At 45.1% G+C, this 23,970-nt stretch overlaps 1 protein-coding gene across 1 annotated transcript; it reads right to left on the bottom strand.

The window, feature by feature from the left end:
* Nucleotides 1-1,597: 1,597 nt before the first annotated feature.
* Aar2 (AAR2 splicing factor) lies at nt 1,598-22,688 on the bottom strand. The gene is made up of 4 exons (XM_004666623.2): nt 22,630-22,688; nt 17,548-18,348; nt 14,370-14,599; nt 1,598-2,834 (listed from the first exon to the last, which is right to left on the bottom strand). Exons 2-4 carry the CDS (start codon nt 18,302-18,304, stop codon nt 2,667-2,669), a joined length of 1,155 nt encoding a protein of 384 aa, XP_004666680.1. The 5' UTR covers nt 18,305-18,348; nt 22,630-22,688; the 3' UTR covers nt 1,598-2,666.
* Nucleotides 22,689-23,970: the final 1,282 nt, after the last annotated feature.

Here is a 23,970-nt window from a genome sequence, read left to right as displayed (position 1 = left end):
ACAGAGCGTTTGGGTGGGATTTAAGTACCAGCAGGCTTGGGCTCCACACATCAATACTCATTTTCGTTAAGTAGATGGGGACACTGACAATCATAGACTTAATACATACTATTCCAAGGACTAAGGGAAATAAGAAAACAACAGGTACTCCAACCTGTTTTAAGTGTGTTTATGTGCAGGAAGAGTCCAAGGAGACAGGAATTCTTGGGGAATGAGGCCACATGCTCCAACATACAGGTGCTGGGCTCCCAATGCCAGTGGGAGAAAAATTCTGTCCCAAAGGTGCTCTAGATACGAAGTACAATGTGATAATGATTGGTAATGTCACTCAAAAGTGAGTGTGCCCTTTCTGTGTTTCCTTCTCTCAAATACATAAAAATTATATATATATAATATATATATATATATATATATATATATATAATATATATATATATATATATATATATATATATATATATATATATATATATATATATATATATGGAAGTGCTGGAGAGATGGCTTAGTGGTTAAGGCACTTGCCTGCAAAGCCAAAGGATCCAGGTTCAATTCCCCAGGACCCACATATGCCATATGCACAAAGTGGCACTCTGTCTACCTCTCTCTTTCTCATAAACAATGAGCCTCAGCACCCAGGCCTCATCCAGACTACCACTGGATCCCTGTGCAGTGAGATGGGAATCTTCACCTTCAGAAAGTGTCACTTGCTGTCATGATTTAAAGAATACATGGGGGTGTGGGGGGACTGGAAAGATGGCTTAGCAGTTAAGGCGCTTGCCTGTAAGCCAGACCACAGTGACGTAAGCGCGCAAGGGCAATAAAAAAAAAAATACTGGGGCTGGAGAGATGGTTTATTGGTTAAGGTGCTTGTCTGCAAAGCCAAAGGACTAGGTTCAATTCCCCAGGACCCATGTAAGCCAGATGCATAAGGTGGTGCATATGTCTGGAGTTTGTTTGCAGTGGCTGGAGGCCCTGGTGCACCCATTCTCTCTACATGTATCTGCCTTCTCTCTCTCAAATATATAAAAATATATTTTAAACAAAAGAATACACTGTCAGTTCTCAGTATATAGTTTTTGTAAGTTTGTCACCACTATCTCACTATCTAAGGCCAGAGCAGTTACATAACCTTCTATAGAAAACCAGAGCCACATCAGTCCTGCTGTGCCAAGCACTGGTCTACTTCTCATCTCTATAGACCTGCCTCCTTCGGACACTGCAGCTGAATGGCCTTTGTGTCTGGCCACCTTCACTTGGTACACCATTTAAGGCTCACCCATGTTGTAGCATGTATTAGGATTTTATTCCTTGAAATTTGTACTTTTAACAAGCTCCCAGGTAGTTCTGATGAGTGAGCTTTGTGGAAGAAAAGAAATTCCCACAGGTGAAGTGTCACATTATAAAGCTACAGGGTGTGTCTGTGTAATGCTTCCCAGGGAACAGAGACTAGGCTGGCTGGCTGCCTCCACCAGAGCCTGCAGGGGCTGTGGAGGGTCTCCCGGGGGCACTGCAGGCAGATGTGCATCTATGGACAGCAGCCTGGCTGCTCTGGGAACTGGGCAGATTAGCCAAAAGAGAGGTTCACACAAGGGGATTAATCTCAACTCAAAGACTTTAATGTACATTATGCTCCTGGAAAAACATCTCCAAGGAAACAAGAGGAATGGAAAGTCTTAACCAGCAGGGACTCTCATTCAGAGACCTGCTGGGAGCTCCAGCCTTGAGAAGAGGATGGCACTGGGATTCAAGAGCACAGCACAGCACACAGCCTGAAGTCAAGGTGGAGGGCCTGTTCAATCATCTTGAGACAGAACTCTGCTCACATAGCACAATGGTGTGCCCTCAGAACTTCCAGGATGCCAGAAATGTCACAGCATTGTTGACAGCACTACAGCAAGCCTGGGAAGATTAGGCTGACCAGGTCATCTTCATGGTTCTGAAGAATAGCCTCCAAACTTCAATAGGGCCTAAGAAGTAAGCATGGGACAAACACTTTTCCTTTGTTGCTGAATCTTCAGGTCACCAGAAAGTCATGGTGGATTTGTTAAGAAATGGGGACATGTGGCAGGGCTGCCAAGTTCCACTTCAGGGTGTGAAGCCTCAGACCGGATGGGAGGTGACAGCACCGGCAGGGTCCCTGGGGCCAGGGCCTAATCGGGAGAGTAGCCACTGGGGACCCCAGAGAAGAGCTGGGATTCTGGGGAGGAAGCTAATACTGACTTGTCAGATTTGATCTGCTGTCTTCCTCACTACCCTTTCCTAGTGTGGGCTCCGGAAGGCTCGCTGGCTTGTTTTCTGTCCCCTATGACCTTACATTTAACAACTAACACCTCATACCCTGGAACAGTCCAAGGTTCCTTACTTTTTAAAATCATCCCATGGAAGCAACCAGTTCTCTGGGATTTAAGGTTCTTTGTCTGCTGCTCAGGCTGATTTTCCTGCAGCTTTTGCAAGAGCCTTTGTCTGAAATTCAGCCAGGTTAGCACCAGGGTCAGGCCCCTTTGAAAAGAAGGAACATGTTTACTGGCAAAGAGAGAATTCTGACTCCAGCTTTGCAGAACCTGGCAGGATGTCTGCTCTGGAGGGCCCCGGGATAGGATGGGATGAACGGAGAGGCAGGGTCAGAGCTGCGTGGGAAGGGGCCTCTCATGGATTAAGCGTTCTCAGCCAGTCTCGATGCCCTCTGGAAGCTCCACTACCACTGGGGCACAGTCATCCGGCTCTGAAGCAAAGTCCCACCGGAACTTCTTGGTCAGATGGGCTTGGAACTTTTCAGCTTTCTTCCTCAAGGTGGCATCCACAGCAACGCTGCAGGCGGAGGAAAAGAAGACCTACAGAGAACAGAGGGTAAGTCACTCCTGATGATAGAGGAACCGAGAAAGCTGTGGAAATTTCCTCCTGGTGTTCAGTTCTCTGGAGTGGTAGATCAGCTGCTGCTGGCACAGCCCCAGGACACCTGCTGTGTACCCCCCCCCAAAAAAAAAACCAAGAAAGAAGGCACAAACCCAGCTGAGACACTGGAACAGGACTGGAATGGAAAATTACTATGCTGGGAAAGTGAGATCGTGAGGGCCACCATCACAGTCCCAGTCCTTCGTGTGTGTGCGGCAGCGGGGTGGGGTGGGGCAGGGCGGGAACCGCCTATAAGGCACCTGGGCAGTAACAGAGGAAGAGACAGCGCTACCAGCTGGTATAAAGAAAGGCTTGGGCAATGCAGAGATGGCTTAGCAGGTAAAGGTGCTTGACATAGGCTGGGATTCATTTCTCCAGGACCCATGTAAAGGCAGAGGCATAAAGTGACACATGCTACTAGAGTTCATTTGCAGTGGCAAGAGGCTCTGTATGCCCACACTTTCTCTCTGCTGGCAAACAAATAAATAATATTTTTTTTTTTTTAAAAGAGGGAGAGAGAAAGAAGAAAGCAAGCAGGCAAGCTTTGGGAAGGCACGTAAGTCCATGGATCCCATGAAGTCCCAGGCCCTCTGCCAATGAGGCTGAATTGCTACTCTAATCTTTGGGCTGCAGACTGCCAGTATGAGGTTTTTATTCCCCTTAAAAGCTGTTTTTGATGTTCATTTTTAAAACATTATCATTGTTTAAGTTGTGGAAAGCCATTTTTTAAGTGTATGGTCAGTCAGTGGCACTATCACATTCACACTGATGCACACCCATCACCAGCACCCATCTGTACAACCTCTTCATCTTCTCCAGAAACTCTGGACCCTGAAACACTAAATCCCATAGCCCCTAGAACTGCCCTTCCTCTTGTCTCTAAGAATCTGACTGAGCTAGTTACATCGGGTAAAAGGAATCACACAGTACTTGTCCTTTTGTAACTGGCTTATTTTGCTTAGCAAAATGTCTTCAAGGTTCAACCATGTTGTACCAAGAGTCCGAATTTCCTTTCTTCTCAAAACAGTAACAGATCAGGAATGGCAGTGCACAGCTGTAACCCCAGCACTCAAGAAGCCGAGGCAGGAGCATTTCCATTCCAAAGCCAGTATGGACTACACAGTGTGACCTTGATTCAAAATAAATAAAATAGGTGAGTGAATAAATTAAAAGTAAAATAGTCTATCAATAGCCATGTGGGTTGTTTTTGTATTTTAGGCATGGGGAATAAAGCTGCCACCAACACTGCTGTACAGAGTCCTGACTCTTTCTGGGTCTAGACCCAGGGATAGAAGTGCTAAATCATGTGGTGATCTGCTTTTGTTTTTAAAGGAGTGACAACTGTTTTCCAGCAGCTGTACCATGTTACACCCCCACCAGCAGAACATAGGCTTCCAATTTCTCTATATCCTGGCCAACACCTGTTGCTTGCTTGACTAATTTTTAAACAGCAGCCAGTCTGCTGGGTGTGAGTGGCATCGCACAGTGGTATGATTAGTGATGTTGAGCAGCTTTGCATGTGATTATTGGCCATTTGTATATTTTCTTTGGCCAAATGTATGCACAAGTCCTGGGCTTATTTTTAAAATTGGACTGTTTTGTTGCTATTGTTAAAATTCTTTACATATTCTAGATACTGAGCTCTTGTTCTGACAGTTTCATAAGCTGCCTACTGAACAGAAACACATGGGCAGAGAACAGAACAAAAACCTTCTCCACATCTGAATGGTCATTCCACATTGTCTAGAATCCCAATTCCTTCTAAGAATAATAGCTAAATCATTATTCCTTCTTCAACTATCTACCTGTTCTCAAAGAAGTTTGGCAGACTATCCAAATGAACCCTTAAAATGTCCTGGAAAGATACCCCAGAATGTGTATTTTAAGGACATGTTGGTAGACAGGAGTTCAATTACCCATAGGGGAAGAAAGCCTTTTTCCTAGTCTGCCATCTGCTCCCTCACAGGCCTACCCTATAGACACAGACCCAGGACAGAAGCAGCTCTCTGACCACTGTGGAAGGACTCTGAGCTGCAGGGAGTTTATCTGAGAAAAGCAACAGGTGCACTCTGAAGCTGACTCCAGGGGAAATGCCATGCACTTCTCACTGGTCCTTGTCAGGAGGGTCCCATTCACCCCACTGTCTGTGTAGAGCCACTGTCAGAGCTAGAGCAATGGAGGAGAGGCACAGAGAATGGGGATGGGTAGGTGGAGTTTGTTAGAATTTGGCTTCATTAACTGGGGAACTGATTAAACATACGAATGGGGTCATAGTTGCAACAGAATGGCAGATCAATACTCACTAGAAGGCCTGTATGATCTTGGTGGTGAAGGACAGTGGGGAAGCTCAGAACAGCTTTCTGTACACAGCCAACAGAGCCTTCCCTGGAGCACAGCTCAGGAGGGGCCTGGACAAGCAGCAGAGAAGCCTTTCAAACTGCATTGGCTCTGGAGGCCCTGCACACCCATAGGTCTGTCCCCAGGGGTCATGGGGATCCTCTTGGCTGAATAAACAAAACCTCTTTCTGGGGGCTGGAGAGATGGCTTAGTGGGTAAGACACTTGCCTGCACAGCCAAATGACTTTGGTTCGATTCCCCAGGACCCACATAAGCCAGATGCACTAGGGAGCGCATGCATCTGGAGTTTGTTTGCAGTGGCTGGAGGCCCTGGTGAACCCATTCTTTCTCTCTCTCTCAAATAAATAAAAACAAAAAATGTTTTTCAAGCCTCTTCCATTCCCCTTCTTTACACAGTAAAGTGTCCTCATCTCTGTAGCCCTTCATGTTGAGCAGCTACCCAAACACACCCAGCTGCCTCCTCTGCTACAGTGCTTACTCCTCCCTCTGCTGACACCCTTCCTCCTCCTGCTTTCTTCTCCTTCCGCCAGTCAATTTTTACTAGTGACTCGGGCCCAGCTATCATCTCCTCTCAACTGTCTTCCCATCCACGAGTGGAGCAGCTGCTTATGTGCCCCGAGCCCAGGTTTCTCTCAATGGTGGCCTCAATCTCAGTAAGGAAACAGGCCATTTACTGCTGACTTCACCCAAGAGGAACAACTCAAAACAGCGATTCTTCCTGCCTGCTTTCTGCACTCCTGGCAGGCTGACATGAAAGGGACCCATAAGGTGTTTAATGAACAAAGGAATAAAGACAACCTCAGGCTCAAGGAAAGTCTATTTTTGGATCTTTTGCACAGTACCTGGCACAATTAATTGCTCACTAGCTATGTGATGGTGCTGGGAAGAAGTGGCTCATGCTAGGGAGGAGGGGCTTGCACACAAGGCCCCGGAGTAATGGGTAGGTGACTTGTAAAGGCTCAGGGTGACGTGAACTGCTCTGAACTCTGCTCCTCCAGCACTGCCTGGGCCTCATGGAATTACTCACAACATGCTTCTTCAGGAGTAAGAAATGAGGCAGGTGTGGTGGCGCACACCTTTAATCCCAGCACTTGGGAGACAGAGGTAGGAGAATCACTGTGAGTTCGAAGTCAACCTGAGACTACATTCCAGGTCAACCTGGGATAGCAGGAGACCGTACCTTGGAAAATCAAAAAATAAAAACATAAAGAGTAGGATATGAGTCCTTACTGCCAGTGTGTCCCACACAGCATATTCCCCAGGGCCTGGCAACGAGGTGGGGCCCACAGGCTGCTCACTGAACAGCGGCACAAGCTGCATTTGACAGCAGCCACAAGTGAGAGGATGGAAAAAGCTGGGCTCATTGTCATCATCCACCTTCTCCACCCACCTCTGGAACATGCCTGAGAGTAAAATCAACTTGAATTGGGTACAAGAGAAGCCTATGGTCTAAAAGCAAAATAAAAAATCAGACTTCTCATTTGAAAACATTTTTTTTTCCTTTTAAAAGATCTTGTCCATTAAAAGGTGGCCTGAGGTAATTTTTCCCATTGCACAGATGGGGAGCTATGTGTGCCGTGGCATGCTCCAATCAAGCAGGGACATCTCACCTTAATCCTTTCCAAGACCTTCTTTGTCTCACAGACTAAATACATCCTTGGTATTTAACCTTCCATTCTATCCTGGGGAGCACCTGCAAGATGCATCTGGAACCCAGGACACAGCCCAGGTTAACGTGTGTGTGTGTGTGTGTGTGTTACATATGTGGTGTATGCACGTGTTTGTGCAGAGCTAATCTGCATATTTCCTTCCTTGAGGTAGTGTCTCTCCCTCAACCCAAAACTGCTGTCTGTCACTTTCTTTGTGGGTATGGGGAGTTCAACTTGGTGGTCTCTGGCCTGAGAGGCCCTCATACTTAAGTGGCAAGTACACTTAACTTTAGCCTCAGGCTGACCTAATTTAAAAAAAAAAAAAAAAAAAAAAAAACTTTACTGAGGTATAATCTGCACACAATTAAATGCATGTTTTGTAACTGTGCAATTCAATCAGACAAATGTATATAACTAGGCATGTGAGCAGCGTGACACATAGTCACAGTGTTTTCTATGGGAATCCAGGCACCTCCCAGACATCAACTGTGTCCCAGAGCAGGCTCCATTAGCTGTCCTGAGCCCGCAGCCTCTATGGATTTACGAAGGCATCATCACAATTAGGCTTCAGAGCAGTTTTGTCTGAGCTGCCTTTTGGTTGTCAAATTCTTCTCTCCCTCATAGCCCCTGGCATCTGCTGACTGATACTGACCCTATAGTCTCACAAATTTCATAATGTATTTGTTGTTTTGAGAATAGAGTCTCATTATGTAGCTCAGGCTAATTTTAAATTTACTATGTGGCCCAGGCTGGCCTTGAACTTTTGACTGCATTCAATTCTCAATACCACAAAAAATATAAAAAAGGGTTAGGGAGGTTGCTTCGGTGGTTGAAAGTGCTTGCTTGCAAAGTCTGCTGGCCCAGGTTTAATTCCTAGTACCCACCTAAAGCCAGGTGCACAAAGCGGCACATGTGTCTGGAGCTCATTTGCAGCCGCATGAGGCCCTGGGGCACCTATACTCACTCACACTCTCTCTGCTCACAAATAAGTAAACAAACATTTCAAAAAAAGAGTACTAGCTAGGTGTGGTGGCACATGCATTTCATCCTCGCACTTGGGAGGCAGAGATAGGAGGATCCTCATAAGTTTGAGGTCAGCCTGAGACTATATAGTGAATTCTAGGTCAGCCTGAGCTAGGAGTCCTTACCTAGAAAACAACAACAACAAAAGAGTACTTATTCAAGCAATAATTCGCCCTGATACCTTAATTTTCAGATTAATTTTATGCTTTCTTTAGAAAGCTTAGTAATGATCTGGCTATTTTATTTCCTAAGATAAAATCAAGCAAACATTTTCTAACTCACTGAGAAATGAATCATCTCAATTTCAGCAGATTAATCCTGGATATTTAAAAGGATGATCACATTTTGCAAACGAGTACATTATCTAAAATTAAAAAAGAAATGCCCACTGCATTTTTTCAAATATAAAAGTATCAACACTTTAATTATTAAATCTATTGTGAAATTTTAAATTATTCTATTCATAAATATGAATACTTTTTAAAAATCAAAGTTAAATATAGTGATTTCAGTCAGGTCACCTTGAGAAAGTTAAAATATCAAGGTAGGTAGCTGAGTCCATTGTAGCCTATTTTTTGGCTATATTAGAAAACAGATTTTCTATTTTTTAAAAATACTCCAATGACTATTTCACTTGGAATGAAGCTGGCCAAAAGCAGAACATTTTACTACCACTTATACCATAAGCGATGTTAAAAGCAAAATTACCACTTCACAGTGTAAACCAAAAGCTGAAAGGCAGGAGAAATCCCGTCTTCTGAGGTCAGTATTTCAGCTGGCGATCTATCGACATGCGAGAGTCTTCCACAGGCATCAGAATGTAAAGCTCAGCCCTGCCATAAATGAGGCTCTGTAACTGTGGACACACTATGTGGCCTGAGCCTGTTTCTTCCTCTGTACAATAGGATTACACACCCAACTTCTTACAATGTTTTGAGGGTTAAATCAGATAGTCCATTCCAAGCACCCAAAGCCATAGTTGATGGCTGGTGGGTTTATCAAGCTTTATCATAAAATTTTTTAATCTAAGAGTACTGTAGACATTATTGTTAAGAGATGGGCAATGGTATCCAGAATAGAAAGAAGGCATGAAGCTAGACAGCATCTACAGCCACTGTGACTAAAAAAAAGAGGTTACGTGACTATATGCCTAAGTGTTATGCAATCAGCAGTAACAGTCCTTATTTTAAGCCATGCGTGGTGGCGCACACCTTTAATCCCAGCACTCAGGAGGCAGAGGTAGGAGAATGGCCATGGGTTCAGGGACACCCTGAGACTACATGGTGAATTTCAGGTCAGCCTGGGCTAGAGTGAAACCCTACCTCGAAAAAACAACAAAAAAAGTCCTTATTTTGTACATAACCCTTTCTAACACACTATTAATTCCTAATTATCCTTTCATTGGTTTTATACAAGTTATGGTGACTTGAGTGTAAACGAAAGAAACTAGTTTTGTAAAACAAATAATTTTATTCAAGCCTAAAGTAATAGGATTTGTTAAAGCCATCAGTGGCACCTAGTCAAGTGTCTCACATGCAAAAGTTGGAAAAAAAAAATCAATGGCTGAGGCCATTACAGATTGATTTTATCCATGCTAATATGGCTGTCTTTAAGTGCTTACACACACAAACAGCAACCTCTCTCCATGGGCAGTAGCCATTTATGCTCCTAAGAAAGGAAGCCAGCTCCACTTGACTGCCTGGCATGAGAACAGGAGGAGAGCTGAGGCAGCTTTCATGGACTCAGTCAGTCAGTCACAAACACCCTGACTGAGTGCCTCTGTGTGGGGGACTGGATTCTCACTGCCAAGACAGCACAATGTGACTCTCCATTAAAAAAAAAAAAAAAGTTTTGTAATATCACTGTCCACATTATGCTTTTTGAAATAGCCATCATCCCATAAGCTCAATGGTCAACTGTCCCCCTTCACATAAATCCATTCCTTTCAAATCCAACCTCAATCAGAATTCAACATTCCCTCTTTGGTTTCTGTAATAATGTCTTTGATCTGAGTTCACTGTTCATACTTAGATATTTACAATGCCATGGGAATTATGAATGCTTTTCACAAAAAACAACCAGTGTTTCAGGCTAAGTGTCAGGTGTTGAAAGTAACCACATGAACAAGAAAACATGTCTTGTGTAAAAGGAGTTTATGGTTCTATAAGGCAACCGAGCGCCATCTAACTTTAAGAAAACAGCACCAGGGCAGCACACTAGTGACAACTACAAAGCCAGCTGAGTAAGAGAAGGAGGGAGACGGGAGGCGGAAGCGCAGAGAGGGATGCCTGGAGGGCATGTAGTAGTATGAGGAAACACAACAAGCCAAGGGAAAATCAGGTTAAGTCCAGAAGGCATGAAGCATGTGTGCAAAGTTTCTGTCATATTAGATGTAAAGGTTTCAGAGACATGCTGAACAACATTGTGCTTTTGGTGGAAAATACTGACAGAACACTTTAAAATCTGCTAAGAGAAATCCCTCATCACTTGTTAGCTGTAATTTAAAAAGAAAGAGGAGGCTGGAGAGATGGCTTAGCGGTCAAGACACTTGCCTGCAAAGCCAAAGGACCTTGGTTTGATCCCTCAGTACCCACGTAAGCCAGATGCACAAGTGGCTCATGCATCTGGAGTTCGTTTGCAGTGGCTGAAAGCCCTGGCGCACCCATTCTCCCCCCCCTCACTTTGCCTCTTTACCTTTCCCAAATAAATAAATAAAAATTAAATTAACAAAAAGAAAGAAAGAAAAAGGTAGACATGGTGGTGCATGCCTACAGTCCCAGCTGCTCAGGATGTGGAGGCAGGAGGATCACTTAAGCCTAAGAATTGAAACTAGTCTGGGCAACATAGCAAGACATTGCCTCTTTGTAAAAGAAAAAAAAAAGTGTGTGTGTGGGGGAACTGGAGGAATTGTCTAGTGGTTAAGGCTCTTTCCTATGAAGCCTAAGGATCCAGATTTAACTCCCCAAGACTCATGTAAGCCAGATGCACATGCATCTGGAGTTTGTTTGCAGTGGCTGGAGGCCCTGATATGTCTCTCTCTCTCAAATAATTTTTTTTTTTGTTTTTAAAGCAGCATAGCCTGGGAATTTGCAGTGAAGAGGCCAGCACACTGCCTTGATGAGAGGCAGAAGCCACTGGAGAACAGAGTAAGAGCAAAGTCAGAATGAGCCCTGGGACCAATGTTTGGATGTTATAATTTCCTAGTCAATGGAGGAGCCACAGATAAATGGGACCAGAGCTGAAGCCTGGGGTAACACAGGTAGCAGTATGGGTTGCAGGTGTGTCCACAGGGTAAGCACGGAGGCTGACAAACTGATGCAGCCAGGGGAAACCAAAAAGCCTGGGCTAGGGCTGGTCTGCCTTTAAACTACAACTATCTGGAGTTATTTGGTAAATTAATTTATCTTCCCACTATCAAGCACTCTGCTTCTCTCACTCACAGGTACATTCTCACTTCTAGAACAAAGCCTTGAATACGGCAAGTGCTCGCTCAATATCTGCTAGCTCAATGAACAAATCCCTTGAGGGCAGGAACCTGGCAGACTCCTGTATGTCCTCTTCAACTTCTGCAGAATGCTGTACTGAAAGGATGTTCAACAACATTTATAAATGCATTTTTTAAAGGCATGTGTTGACAAGTTCTCCAAATAATAACATCAGCTGAGAACACAGAATGCTTAGCTAGCATGCCTGAGACCCTGGGCTCCATCCCTACTTTGCCAATCAGGTGTGGTTGTATGCATGTAATCCCAGTACTTGGGAGGTAGATGCAGGAGGATCACAAGTTCAAAGCCATCTTTGGCTTCACAAGGAGTTCAAAACTATCCTGGCCTAGAGTTCTTGTCTCAAACAAAACAAAACAAAATATGACATCAAATTTTCTTGGCAAAAAGTCCAGAGAAGAGCTGAGCATAGTGGTCTTTAATCCCAGCACTCAGGAGTCAGAGATAGAAGGATCAGTGTGATTTGAGGTCAGCCTGGGTTAGAGTAAGACCCTACCTCAAAGCAACAACAACAAAAAAATCCAGAGACTTTTCCCAACCATCAGCCTTGAATGACCCGCCTGTACAGCTAGCATTCCAGCCGATCCCTTTCTGTCTACAAAATCATTGCTGCAACAGGAGCTCTGTGGCTAGGTGTGCTGACAATGACAGGAGAACCAGCAACACTGTGGCCTTCTGTGTTTGTGTGACAGCATCCACTCAAACAACGAGAGTGTATCACACTCCCTTAGGCTGCAGCCACCAAGGGAGGCAAATAAATAGCAGGTGATACTTCCTCATACTGCCCTGTAACCCACAAACAGTAGTTTGAAGGGAGGATTCCCACAGAGGAAAACAGATTTAACTTCTCTATTCTATCAAGAATCAATAAAAGGGAAATGTTCTATTTCCTCAGCGAAATATGCCAGGCTCAAGCCATTGATGGCTTCATATCCATGATCTGCACAAGTCCAACTACCAGAGTCAGCTGCCTGTTGCCTGCTCATTGAGATTCTTCCAATACCATGGTAGTTCTGGAAAAAGATTTTGTACTTCTGAGAAACAGGACCCTGAGGGGATCTCCTCCAATGTCCAATCAAGAATCCTTTTGGGGAGATCTGCTATATTCACCTTGAGGCAGAAACACGAGCACAAAACCAAGTTTCAAGTGTGTATACAAATTCTGACTTCCACCTTCCAGTAGTGCAAGTTTAAGTAAATTCATTAACCTTTCTGAGTCTGCTTTTTTCTTCCTCGCTTCCTTCTTTTTTTAAAATTTTATTTTATTTTTTAATTATTTATTTGAAAGCAACGTACACAGAGAGAGAAAGAGGCAGATAGAGAATGGGCGCACCATGGCCTCCAGCCACTGCAAAAGAACTCCAGACGCGTGCGACCCCTTGTGCATCTGGCTAACATGGGTCCTGGGGAATCGAGCTTCAAACCAGGGGGTCCTTAGGCTTCACAGACAAGCGCTTAACCGCTAAGCCATCTCTCCAGCCCGTTTCCTTCTTTTTTTTTTGGCAGTGCTATGGATTGAACCTAAGGCTTTACGCATGCTTGGCAAGCACTCTACTACTGAGCTATATCCCCAGCCTCTCAGGCTGTTTTTCATTTGAAAAATGAGACCATTCTGCCTTACTCCTTTATAGTTCCTATGAGACTAAATACGAGAACCTATATAACATAATATGATGTCCAAGAGATTAAATGAGGGAATTTACATAACATGATAAATGTGTTGTCCTGAGACTAAATGAGGGAGCCTCTATAACATGATTGATAAATATGGAATTAGATTAGATGAACACAGTTTTTTCCTGGATGGAAGTGGGAGGCGGGTGATTCCCTTACATGGAATGAACTTATGGGGATTGGGCCTCACACACAAGGAGAAAATACTAGTGGAAAAAAGAGCTATGGAAACTGACAGCTACTTCTGCCTGTTATATTGAGAAAGTTACAAAATATGAGCTACAGAGGCTGTCCTAAGTACATAAAGGCAACTAATCTGCTTGCAAAGGGAGGAAATAAGCACAGGATGAAGACTCTAAGTTGTTTGAAGCTTCTTCCCTAATTACCAGTCATAATGAAAATTTAATTGCCAAGTTAAAAGTAAATTTCACTTTTTCTCTGAGAATCTCTGCAGAAACTGGCACATTTTGTTTGAACAGGAAATCAAAGTTACTTTAATGCTTAAATGAGATCTAAGGAGCTGCAGATGTTTCATGGGAATAACAAGCTTCAAAACTCGGCCCTACTAGCTTATAGCATCTTTCAGCTCCAAGAAGAAAGAAAAGCTGTTTTGAGCTGGTGCTCTGGTTTGGATGTCGTTTGTCCCCCTAAGGGTTCATCTGCTGGAAGCCTCATCCCCAGTGTGGTTAAGCTGAGGTGGGATCTGGTGAGAGGTCCTTAGCTCCCTGGGGTTGTACTCTCAGGCAGGATTGACAGAGCTCTCATGGGATCCTTCAGCTAGTTAGTTCTCATGAGAGCTATTACTAAAGAACAAGCAAGCAGTGCCCCACACCCCTTCGCTTCCGGTCTGCAGATGAGCCCTTACTCCTGTGTGCGTCCCTGCCGTGACACAGGTGCTGTCAGGCCCTCATCAGGGGCCAAACCAATCAGGCCAATAGATCTTGGACTGTTGGCCTCTAAAACTGTAAGCTAAATAAACTTCTTTTCTTCATGAATAGCTTGCCCCAGGCATTTTCTAATTGTAATGAAAAACTGACAAAACAACTAAGGAACCCAAAGTTTCAAGTATCCTATGCCTTCTGGAGGTGAGATGGGAAGAGGGTGAACACGAGAGCTTACAATAGAGAGAGAACAGGAAACATTTCAAAGTTAGAAACTGCAATCAGGAAATCTAAGGGTTATGAAATAGTAGGAAAACAACAAAAAGGTAACCCTCCTGAGGGTGCTATCCTACCCTCGTCTTCATGACCCACAACAGACTGCTCACCTGTAGAGTACTGGTGAGGAAGTTGTCTTGGGAGACAATGTCCACAAAGAAGTCAGCAGGGATCTCACCCAGCTGGTGGTACAGGATGGAGATGAGGCTGATGTAAAGGCTGTGGTGCTTCCCCATGGCCGCCTCTGACCGGCACAGGAGGCTCAGCAGTCGCTTCCAGTGCTCAAATGCCTCGTACACATTGCCCAGCAGGAAGCACACAAAGGCAAACTGGAGTTCTCCTGAGAGGTGTGAAGAAGAGATGAAATCCTTACGGCAAGAAATACCAGTTGACGCTACCCTACATGGCTCACTAGTCCACCAACAACTCTATTGGGACTCTTACCCTTCACTCCAGCAGAAGTTAACATGGGATTTTTGCATCTAACACATGTTCAGTAAATGTTTGTTGAACTTCTCTAAACTGAAACTATAGGAGATTAAACTGTGGCTAGGGATTTATTTAAAATCGGACTACAAGAGAAGAGGTATTAGTTTGTGACTGACTTCTTAGAAGTGACTTCAGTACTACTAGGAGAGCTCACTAAAAGTAAAGCTGCCCACCATTGCCTCAGAGACTCTGGTTGAGATGTGAATGCCCAGGATTTGTAACACTAATAAGCTTCCTAGTGATTCTGATGCAGAAAACCCTGCTCCAGGGCCAGGGAAAAGCATCATTACGTAACCACACAGCCCTCAGCCCAACTCTGCAAGGTCATCAGGGAAAGAGCATTTCCTCACAGTATAGCTAAGGTAAAGGACCTGCTTATGACTGCATATCTAATGCTTTGCAATGTGAACAATGCAAAGATAGAACAGATTCCCTGCTGGGTGGGAACATTCTTTTTTTTAATTCTATTTTATTTATTTGAAAGTGAAAGAGAAGAGGCAGAGGGCGAGAGAGAATGGGTGTGCCAGGACCTCCAGCCACTGCCAAATGAACTCCAGAGGCATGCGCCCCCTTGTGCATCTGGCTTATGTGGGTCCTGGGGAATCAAACCTGGGTCTTTTGCCTTTGCAGGAAAAGGCCTTAACTGCTAAGCCATCTCTCCAGACCCTCGTGGGAACATTCTTGTCTCCCAGAACAAGAAAAATCAAGAGTTCTTGTTCCAGGACTAGCTTTCCAGTAAGCCCACTTTTGTTTATTTAATCATGGGCTCTGATTTAATCTCTCTGTGCAGCCTAGTGGCTAAGAGCATGAGCTGGGGAGTCAAACTGCCTATACTCAAATCTTAGCTCAACCACTTAGCAGCTGTGTGACCCTGGGCAAGTTACTTCATGTAGTTATCCTCAATTTCCTTGAGAGTTGTAGTGAAATTAAATGAACTGACATAGTGTATGTAAAGCATTTAGAATATCAGACACAAAACAACATTCAAAAGACACTAGTGAAGCACTGTGTGGTAGTGTACATCTTTAATCTGAGCACTTGGGAGGCAGAGGTAGTAGGATCACTGTGAGTTCAAGGTCACCCTGAGACTACAGGTCAGCCTGAGCCAGCGTGAGACCCTACCTCGAAAAACAAAACAAAACAAAAAGACACCACTTATAGGCTGGATGTGGTGGCGCACACCTTTAATCCCAGGACTCTGGAGGCAGAGGTAGTGGAATTGTTGTGAGTTCGAGGCCAGCCTAAGACTACATAGTGAATAATTCCAAGTCAACCTGAGCTAGAACGAGACCCTACCTCAAAAAAAAAAAAAAAAAGATACTAGTTATGAGCTAGGTATATTAGAGCACGCCTTTAATCCCAGCACGCAGGAGACTGAAGTAGGAAGATCATTATGAGTTCAAGACCAGCCTAGGGCTCTGAGTGAGGTCCAGGTTAGCCTGGGCTAGAGTGAGATTCCACCTCAAAGTTAAACAATCAAAAGTATTACTTATATTGTCTTCTGGACATGAAGTAACTATTGCATTCATGACCTCACAGTGAATGCGGTTACTTACACATGGTCTGAACAGTATAGGGCCCATCAACGGTCTGTCACAGATGGCAGAGAAGGGCAAATCAATTAAACTAAAAATAAAGACGACATCTAATTGGAAAGAAGGGGTTCAGTGGAAGGGTAACAGGGGAGAAAGGGGAGTGGGGGAGGGAGGGCAAGAGAATATAATAGGAAGGGATTATGTTCAAAATATATTATATAGTCAACCTAGGCTAGAGTGAGACCCTACCTCAAAAAAAATAAAACAAAAACCTAGCCAGGTGTGGTAGTGCACGCCTTTAATCCTAGCACTTGGGAGACAGAAGGAGGAGGATTGCTGTGAGTTTGGGGCCACCCTGAGACTATGTAGTGAATTCCAGGTCAGTCTGAGCTAGAGTGAGACCCTACCCTGAAAAACAAACAAACAAACAAAAAAAATGTCATTACTATTCCAAATTTCCACTGGGTATCTGTCTCAAATGAGACCTAATAACTCAGAAGCAAACACCTGGGTCTCTGCCTGCCACACATATACTATGGCTGAGCTGGGTATGGTGGTGTCACTCAAAGTCTGAGGCCAGCCTGGTTGACAAAGTGAATTCTAGGGCGGCCAGAGCTACACAGCAAGACCCTGTCTCAAAAGAAAATAACACTATGGCTGACCAGAGACATTCTCTCAATTTCAAAGGTAAATTACCTGGGCTAGAGCAAGACCCTACCTCAAAGAAACAAAAAAAAATAGTAGAGGATATTCTTAAGGAATGACTCCCAAAGTTTCCTCTGGCCTTCACATGTATGCACATGTATGCACGCATGCATGCGTGTCGCACATCCCCACACATGGATCCAAAAAGAAAAGACAGAAACTCAAAAGCAAACTGAGGTGAGAGGAGGGGGATTCTCAGGACACAGGTGTGTTCTGGAAACCAGGAGACTTGGGCTCTGACTGCAGTGTGACCACTGTTGGCCAGCTCCCTTCTCTCTATAGGGTCAGAATGTCAGTGGTTCCCAAACAGGATTATGCACACAGGCTTACCTAAAAATGCTTGGTTCTCAGTGGGAAAGGGGTGAGGATAGGCACACCAGCCAGTCAAACTATTGGATTCCATCATTGGATTCAATCTTAACTGAAAATCAGTAGGGTAAGGGAAAAGATACACCTGTATCTTCAGTGACTTCTGGGTGAGTCCATCTCCTAGCCTCTATTCTAAAAAAACCCTGCATCCCCCATTTGGCCCACTCCCAGAGAGCCCGTTCCTTCTCACCAAGCACATCCTGGGGGCTGCCAGGGAACTGCTTGCTGAGCACAGTCTCAAGGGCATAGCTCAGGTCCATGCTGTGTCTGGTTATCTCTGCTGGGGTGGAACCTGCGGGGAACATCTGAGTGGGCAGCTCGGAGAAGCGGATCTCTGTTCCAGCTCTGGGCTTCATCTCAGGCAGCCTGGCCAAGCCCTCCTGGTAGCTTTTGCACTCAGTGCCACAGACGGGTAGGTTCTGGCCCACCCTGTCCTTGGTGTGTTTCATGGAAAGAACCGGTAGCACATCTGAGAAGGCACAGATCTGCCGGTTCTCTGGTTGTAGCTTCTCCACGGTGGCCTCGGTGATGAGGCTGGTGAGTGATATCCATTTCTTGAGTGTGGCATATGGGTAAGGTCCCAGAAACTGGTCCAGCTCCTGGAGATTGGCCTTCATAGCTTCTATTTCAGCCTCTGGAGCTGGAGTCAAGTCGATCTCTTCCCGGACGGCATTCCAGCGCAGGACTGTCAGCCCCCGCTGCTTCAGGCTAAGAAAGAAGCCCATCCGAGGACCCACTTCTCTGGGCCGGGCCTTGTCTACAGAGCTGTAGTGCAGGAAGTGGATGCCTGGTGGGATCATCTTCACGCCCCGGAACTTGGGCCCCACCTCCCAGGAGTTGTAATCAATGCCAAACTCTGTCCCTCTGGGCATGTTCAAGATGACCACAGTGGCCCCTTCAAAGAAGAGGTGCTTGGCTAGCTCAGGATCCATCTGCACAGAAGCCATGCGGCCAGTGGTGCGTACTCAAAAGGAGGATTCTTCGTCCTTGTCTTGTAGAACAATGGAAGAAAGAGAGATGAGTTAATCAAAACTTGGGGGAGGGCGTCTTCATTTGCTCTTAATTCTCTATGTGCCATGCACTGAATTAGATATCCTGATATAATTATCTCCCTTAACCCTCATGGAAACTCTTCATCTCTCTTACAGATGAGGCAAGTCAGGGCCAGAGAGCAATTTCTGTGGTTCAGTTTAAGGAGCAAGAATATTCACTTCACAGCTACAAAGTCACCAGCTGGAGAACTGACATGCTCAAGGTCCACAGAGCTCAAATTGAAATCTTAGTTCCCAGCACTGCAGGACATGTTCTTTTCTCTACTCTTGGGATGCTTTTGAATGCCTTTCGTATAATAGAAGACAAGGGGGGAAACGTACGCATGGTTTACTCTAAACTGTAACTGTGCCATAATCATCTTAAGCTACAATTCTGCCTAAAACTTGTCACTGTAAAATGCCAGATGATTTCAAGATGACCAAATCATGTACATTTCCTACAAGCATCTAAAATTCACAAAAGGTATGAGGAGTGGGGGAGCTTTTCAAATTCCCCTTTTTCTTTCTTTCTTTACTTTTTTTCAAGGTAGGGTCTCACTCTAGCCCAGGCTGACCTGGAATTCACTATGTAGTGTCAGGGTGACCTTGAACTCATGGTGATCCTACCCCAGCCTCCCAAGTGCTGGGATTAAAGGTGTGTGCCACCATATCTGGCATCCCCCTTTTCTTGTAAAAACCTAGCAAAAGGGCTCTCACTGGTTAGAGCCCTTGCTTGCAAAGCCTGAAGCCTGGGGTTTGATCCCCCAGGACCTATGTAAAGCCAGATGGGCAGAGTGGTGTGCCTACATTCTCTGCCTTTCCCTTTCTCTCAAATGAAAACAAAAAAAATTTAAAAAAAACAAAACACCTTAGCTAGAAGTGAGGGAAAATGAAGACCTAATCAATCCTTATAAACAAACAAAAAAGAAAAACCAATTAATCAACAAAAGAAAGAAAACCAGCAAAAGCCAATTTAGGGGCTGGAGAGAGGGCTTGGTGGTTGGGGCACTTGCCTGTGAAGCCAAAAGACCCAGGTTCAATTCCCCAGGACCCATGTCAGCCAGATGCACAGGGTGGCACATGTGTCTGGAGTTTGTTTGCAGCAGCTGAAGGTCCTGGCATGCCCACTCTCTCTCTCCCTCTCTCTCTGCCTCTCTCCCAAAATAAATAAATAAATTAGGTTGTTGTGGTGGCCCATGTTTATAATCCCAACACTTGGGACACAGGGCAGGCAGGAGGATCAGGAATTCAAGTCCAGCCTGGGCCACATGAGACCATATTAAAAGTTAAAAAAAACAAGGGCCCGGGCGATGGCTCAGTGGTTAAAGGCACTTGCTTGCAAAGCCTGCTGGACAGGGTTCAATTTCCCAGCCACCCACTTTAAGCCCAACAGGGATTCATTTGCAGCTGCAAGAAACCCTGACCCATGCCCACACACTCACACTTGCAAACAAATAAACTTTAAAGAAAACAACAATGACCAGCCGGGGATATGGCCCATCTGGCTGCTTGGTTGACACGCAGGAAGCACTGCGCTCCTGAGATGCTCCCCAGCACTACATACACCAGAGATGGGGTACACATCTGTAATCCTAGCACTTGTGGAGGCAGGAGCATTGGAAGGTCAAGATCACCCTCAGCTATACAGTGAATCTGAGCCTAGGTTGGGTAACATGAGACCCTATCTCAAGAACAAACAAGCAAAACCCCTTAAAGTCCACGGAGCAAAACAAATTCCCAAAGAGCCACAATTCACTCCAGATGGATTCAGGTGGTAGCACTGGGCTCAAATAGGTGTTTGAGGAGAAAGAGCTTAGGTATTTATTTTTCCCACCTCTAAATTTCCTGAGGACACATGGATTAAAAACAAACAAACCAACCAACCAACCTCTGGGACTGGAGAAATGGTTTAGTGGTTAAGGTGATTGCCTGCAAAGCCTAAGGACCCATGTTTGACTCTTCAGAGTTCATGTAAACCAGACACACAGGTGATGCAAGTGCAAGGTCGCACATGTGCACAAGGTGGTGTACTTGTCTGGAGTTTGATTACAGTGGCTAGAGGCCCTGGTGTGCCCCTTGTACTAAAAAAAAATAAAAGGCCAGTCTGTTGGGCTTGCCTCAAAAACAAAACAAAACAAAAAACACCTCTGTAGCAAATACTGTTTCTGTGGTATTTGCAAAATGGTTTCCACGTGAACTAGTTAAGGCCAATCAACCACCACTTTCTGGTTGTTACCTGACAATTCAATTAGACAAATATTCACTGAGTGCCTATCCTACATAAGGATCTTTGCTGGATGACAAAAACATCCACAGAAGATGGTTACTGCCTACCAGGCTTCTCTAATCTAGTTAGAAGTACAAAACATGACCTCAGGGGCTGGAGAAATGGCTTAGCGGTCAAGGTGTTTGTCTGCAAAGCCAAAGTATCCCAGTTTGACTCTTTAGGACCCACATAAGCCAGATGCACAAGGGGGCACATGCATCTGGAGTTCATTTGCAGTAGCTGTAGGCCCTGGCGAGCCCATTCTCACTCTTGCTCTTTCTTTCTTGCTGCCTCTTTCTCTCTCTCAAATAAAATATATTTTAAAAAAACATAACCTCAAATTTCACAGAGAAAAACCAACTGCACTTTTAATTTTGTACACACCAAACAAAGCAATAGGGAAAGCCAATTATTTTGCAAAAGTATTAGAAATATATTTATCAAAAGCTCACTACAAATAATTCTTACTCTAAATCAGTAATTTTTAACTGCAAGACATAATCTATTGAGTTAAATCAATTTAGAAGACTTTTGGGGAGTGTGTGGTATATACATGCCTGTGTGCACATGTGCATGCCCATATTCCTATCCATTACCTGGAGTTAATAAAGTACTAATAGGTACTTTTGGAAAGAATGAAAATTCCATTTAGAATAACTGCTCATCAGCTAGCCTTCTTCCCTTGTGGCAGCTGGGTGCTTTACATGATAATGATAGCCCTTTCATTCTCGTCGCATCACCCATGTCTCTTCACCATGTCTACAGCAGCTGGCATAGCCTGGCACCGAGGAAAGTCTGATAAAGGGTTACTGAATATGCACAGAACTCTGTAGAATGCAACTGACTCACACTAAGTTCTGTGTACTCCTCAGTCCTGCAATACAGAAAGTCACATCTATTCATCCTCCACCACTTCCCTAACCCAGGGTGCTTGCTTCTAAACCCATACTCTAGCTGCCAACCACAGTGACCTTGTCAAAAGGCCAATCTAACCATGTCCATTTCCCGTCCTCCCTCCCCCCAAGGAGCTATGGCAGGGTGTGGTGTGCACACCTTTAATTCCAGCACTTGGGAGGCAGAGGTAGGAGGACCTCCATGAGTTCAAGGCCAACCTGGACTATACATAGTGAATTTCAGGTCAACCTGGGCTGAAGCGAAGCCCTACCTGGAAAAACCAGGGGCGGGGGAGGGGGTGGGATGGGGGACTCACTATGACCTGCGAAATCTGCAGCCTGGCTCTTGACAACCAAATCCCTTCAAGTTTGTTTCATACCACGACTCTCCGCCCCGCCTTCCCTTCAAGGCCTGTTGCAGCCACACTGGTTTCGTTCTGACCCTCAAACCGCCAACCGCAATTTGTCAAATAATTTTTTTTCCGATCTCAAGCTCAATAAAGCTCCCTTGGCCCAGGGCTAAGTCAAGCGCCCTGGGATGGCACTCAAGGGTGCCTGGTGCCATGACACTGTTGCAGTTCTGTGCATTGGATTGAGCGCTGTCGGCCCCACAAGACTCGAGTGCTTCTATATTCTTGGCACACACTGTTAACACTTAAAATGTACTGAAATATAACATGCATGTTGGTAGAGAAGAAAACACGGCGCGCACACGGCTCGGGGGTGGTCTCACCGGAAGTCACGCTGAGGCGGACACAACCAAATCGAGTACAAGCCAAAGTCTCGGGTCCCCACGCTCGAGAGTTCAGAAGCAAGCGAACACAAAAGTTACCGCGTGCGTCCTAGGAAGCTCGGACCACAGTGGCCGCGGTGAGAGCTTCTCAGGAGAGAAAGGCCTCCTGGTTCAACGTCCCACAACCCGAACCACAGAGCCAAGACTCGGCCGCCCCGGCGACAGGGGCCTAATTCAGGGCACTCCGCGATTCCGAGCCGAGAAGAGGGATGGCCCGCTCACACACACACAAAGAAACCAGAGGAGGAAAACAAACAAACAAATAAAGAGGCCAGAAGATCGCACTTACCTCCTCGCCTCACGATCCCGTACCGCGGAAACGCACCGGAAGTTTGGTCGCTTTGGCCCCGGACGGGAGTAGTAGAGAAAAAGGTCCGATGTGAAACCTTCCGTCGCGGAAAAATGGGCCCGCGCTTGCAGGTTCCGCCCGATAGAATATTGCATTTTCCCCTGTTTTTCTTTTCTTTCTTTCTTTATTAGAGGCAGAGAGAGGGAGCGAAAAAGAGAGGAAGAACAGGCGCGCCAGGGCTTCCGGCCACTGCAAACGAACTCCAGACGCATGCGCCAAATCGTGCAGCTGGCTTACGTGGGACCTGGGGAATCGAACCTGGGTTCTTAGGCTGCAGGCAAACGCTTTAATCGCCCAGCCGTCTCACCAGCCCCCTCTGTTTTTGTTTTTTTATTTTACCGCCTGAATTGTGGATAGCAACTTTAGTTAAACTATGATTTTTTTAAATATCCCCTTCCTGAAATATACCCACCAGCCATAGTCCTTTGGTTTCAGCCATCATGGTCACTAAAGCATGGTCCAGATGTTGGTACTCAGTAGCCACGGTTAGAATGGCTGAGTTATGGTTGATTCTCCTCTGCCAAACTGCTATGCCAGATGAGTGTCAAAGCTCTCCCATTACCACCCAGCCCCAGCTTATAGTCACGTTCAGCCCTAGACAGAGACTCTGAGGCTGAGGTCGTAAGATCCAAGAGCAGCGGTTCCAGCTGGAGCAGCCACCGCCCGGCAATCCCTCTGGCAGCCATCACCCTGAGTCCTGCAGGTGTAGCATAATACGGTCAAGCTATAAATGCACTCTGAGAGAGAGAAAGAGAACCTCCCTGTCTTATTTTGGGCACTGTTTCCTCGAAATCTATAACCCAGCCATCTCATGGCTACATGGGTTATGTATTGAATTAATAATGACAGTAATGCGCTATTTACAAATGGCAGCTATTTGTAGGTTTAGCCCTGTATTAGGTGGTTCTATCAGTCAGGTTCCACCAGAGAAATAGATCCAGTAGGAGTTATGTAAGTTGTTTATTGCAAAGAATTAGCTTATGTAATGGTGAGGGGTAGCTAGAGACCACTAAAACTGTGGCATAATCCACTTGGATATTATTTCTAATGTTTACATTAGCTATGTCCGGTAAATGTGCAAGATTTTTATTTTATTTATTTGCAAGGAGAGAGAAAGAGGGAAGGAGGGAGTTTTTCTTTTTTTTTTAAATCAATCTAATCAATCTGCAACAACTCCAGATGCATGCTCCACTTTATGCATCTGGCTTTATATGGGTACTAGGGAATCAAATAACCCAGACTGGCAGACTTTGCAAGCAAGTGTCTTTAACCACTGAACCA

This window comes from Jaculus jaculus, chromosome 8 (assembly GCF_020740685.1).
Source record: "Jaculus jaculus isolate mJacJac1 chromosome 8, mJacJac1.mat.Y.cur, whole genome shotgun sequence".
NCBI classification, from domain to species: domain Eukaryota; kingdom Metazoa; phylum Chordata; class Mammalia; order Rodentia; family Dipodidae; genus Jaculus; species Jaculus jaculus.
The sequence above is the reverse complement of the archived record's forward strand: the minus strand, read 5'-3'. Positions and strand labels throughout refer to the sequence as shown.

Excerpts from the sequence above, each read along its gene's own strand:
- Aar2 (XM_004666623.2), bottom strand. The coding sequence starts at position 18,304 with ATGGCTTCTGTGCAGATGGATCCTGAGCTAGCCAAGCACCTCTTCTTT. Across the intron at positions 14,600-17,547 it reads CAGCCCCCAGGATGTGCTTG|GAGAACTCCAGTTTGCCTTT; the intron begins GTGAGAAGGAAC and ends CACACCTCTCAG. Across the intron at positions 2,835-14,369 it reads TCCTCACCAGTACTCTACAG|GTCTTCTTTTCCTCCGCCTG; the intron begins GTGAGCAGTCTG and ends TGTTCTCTGTAG.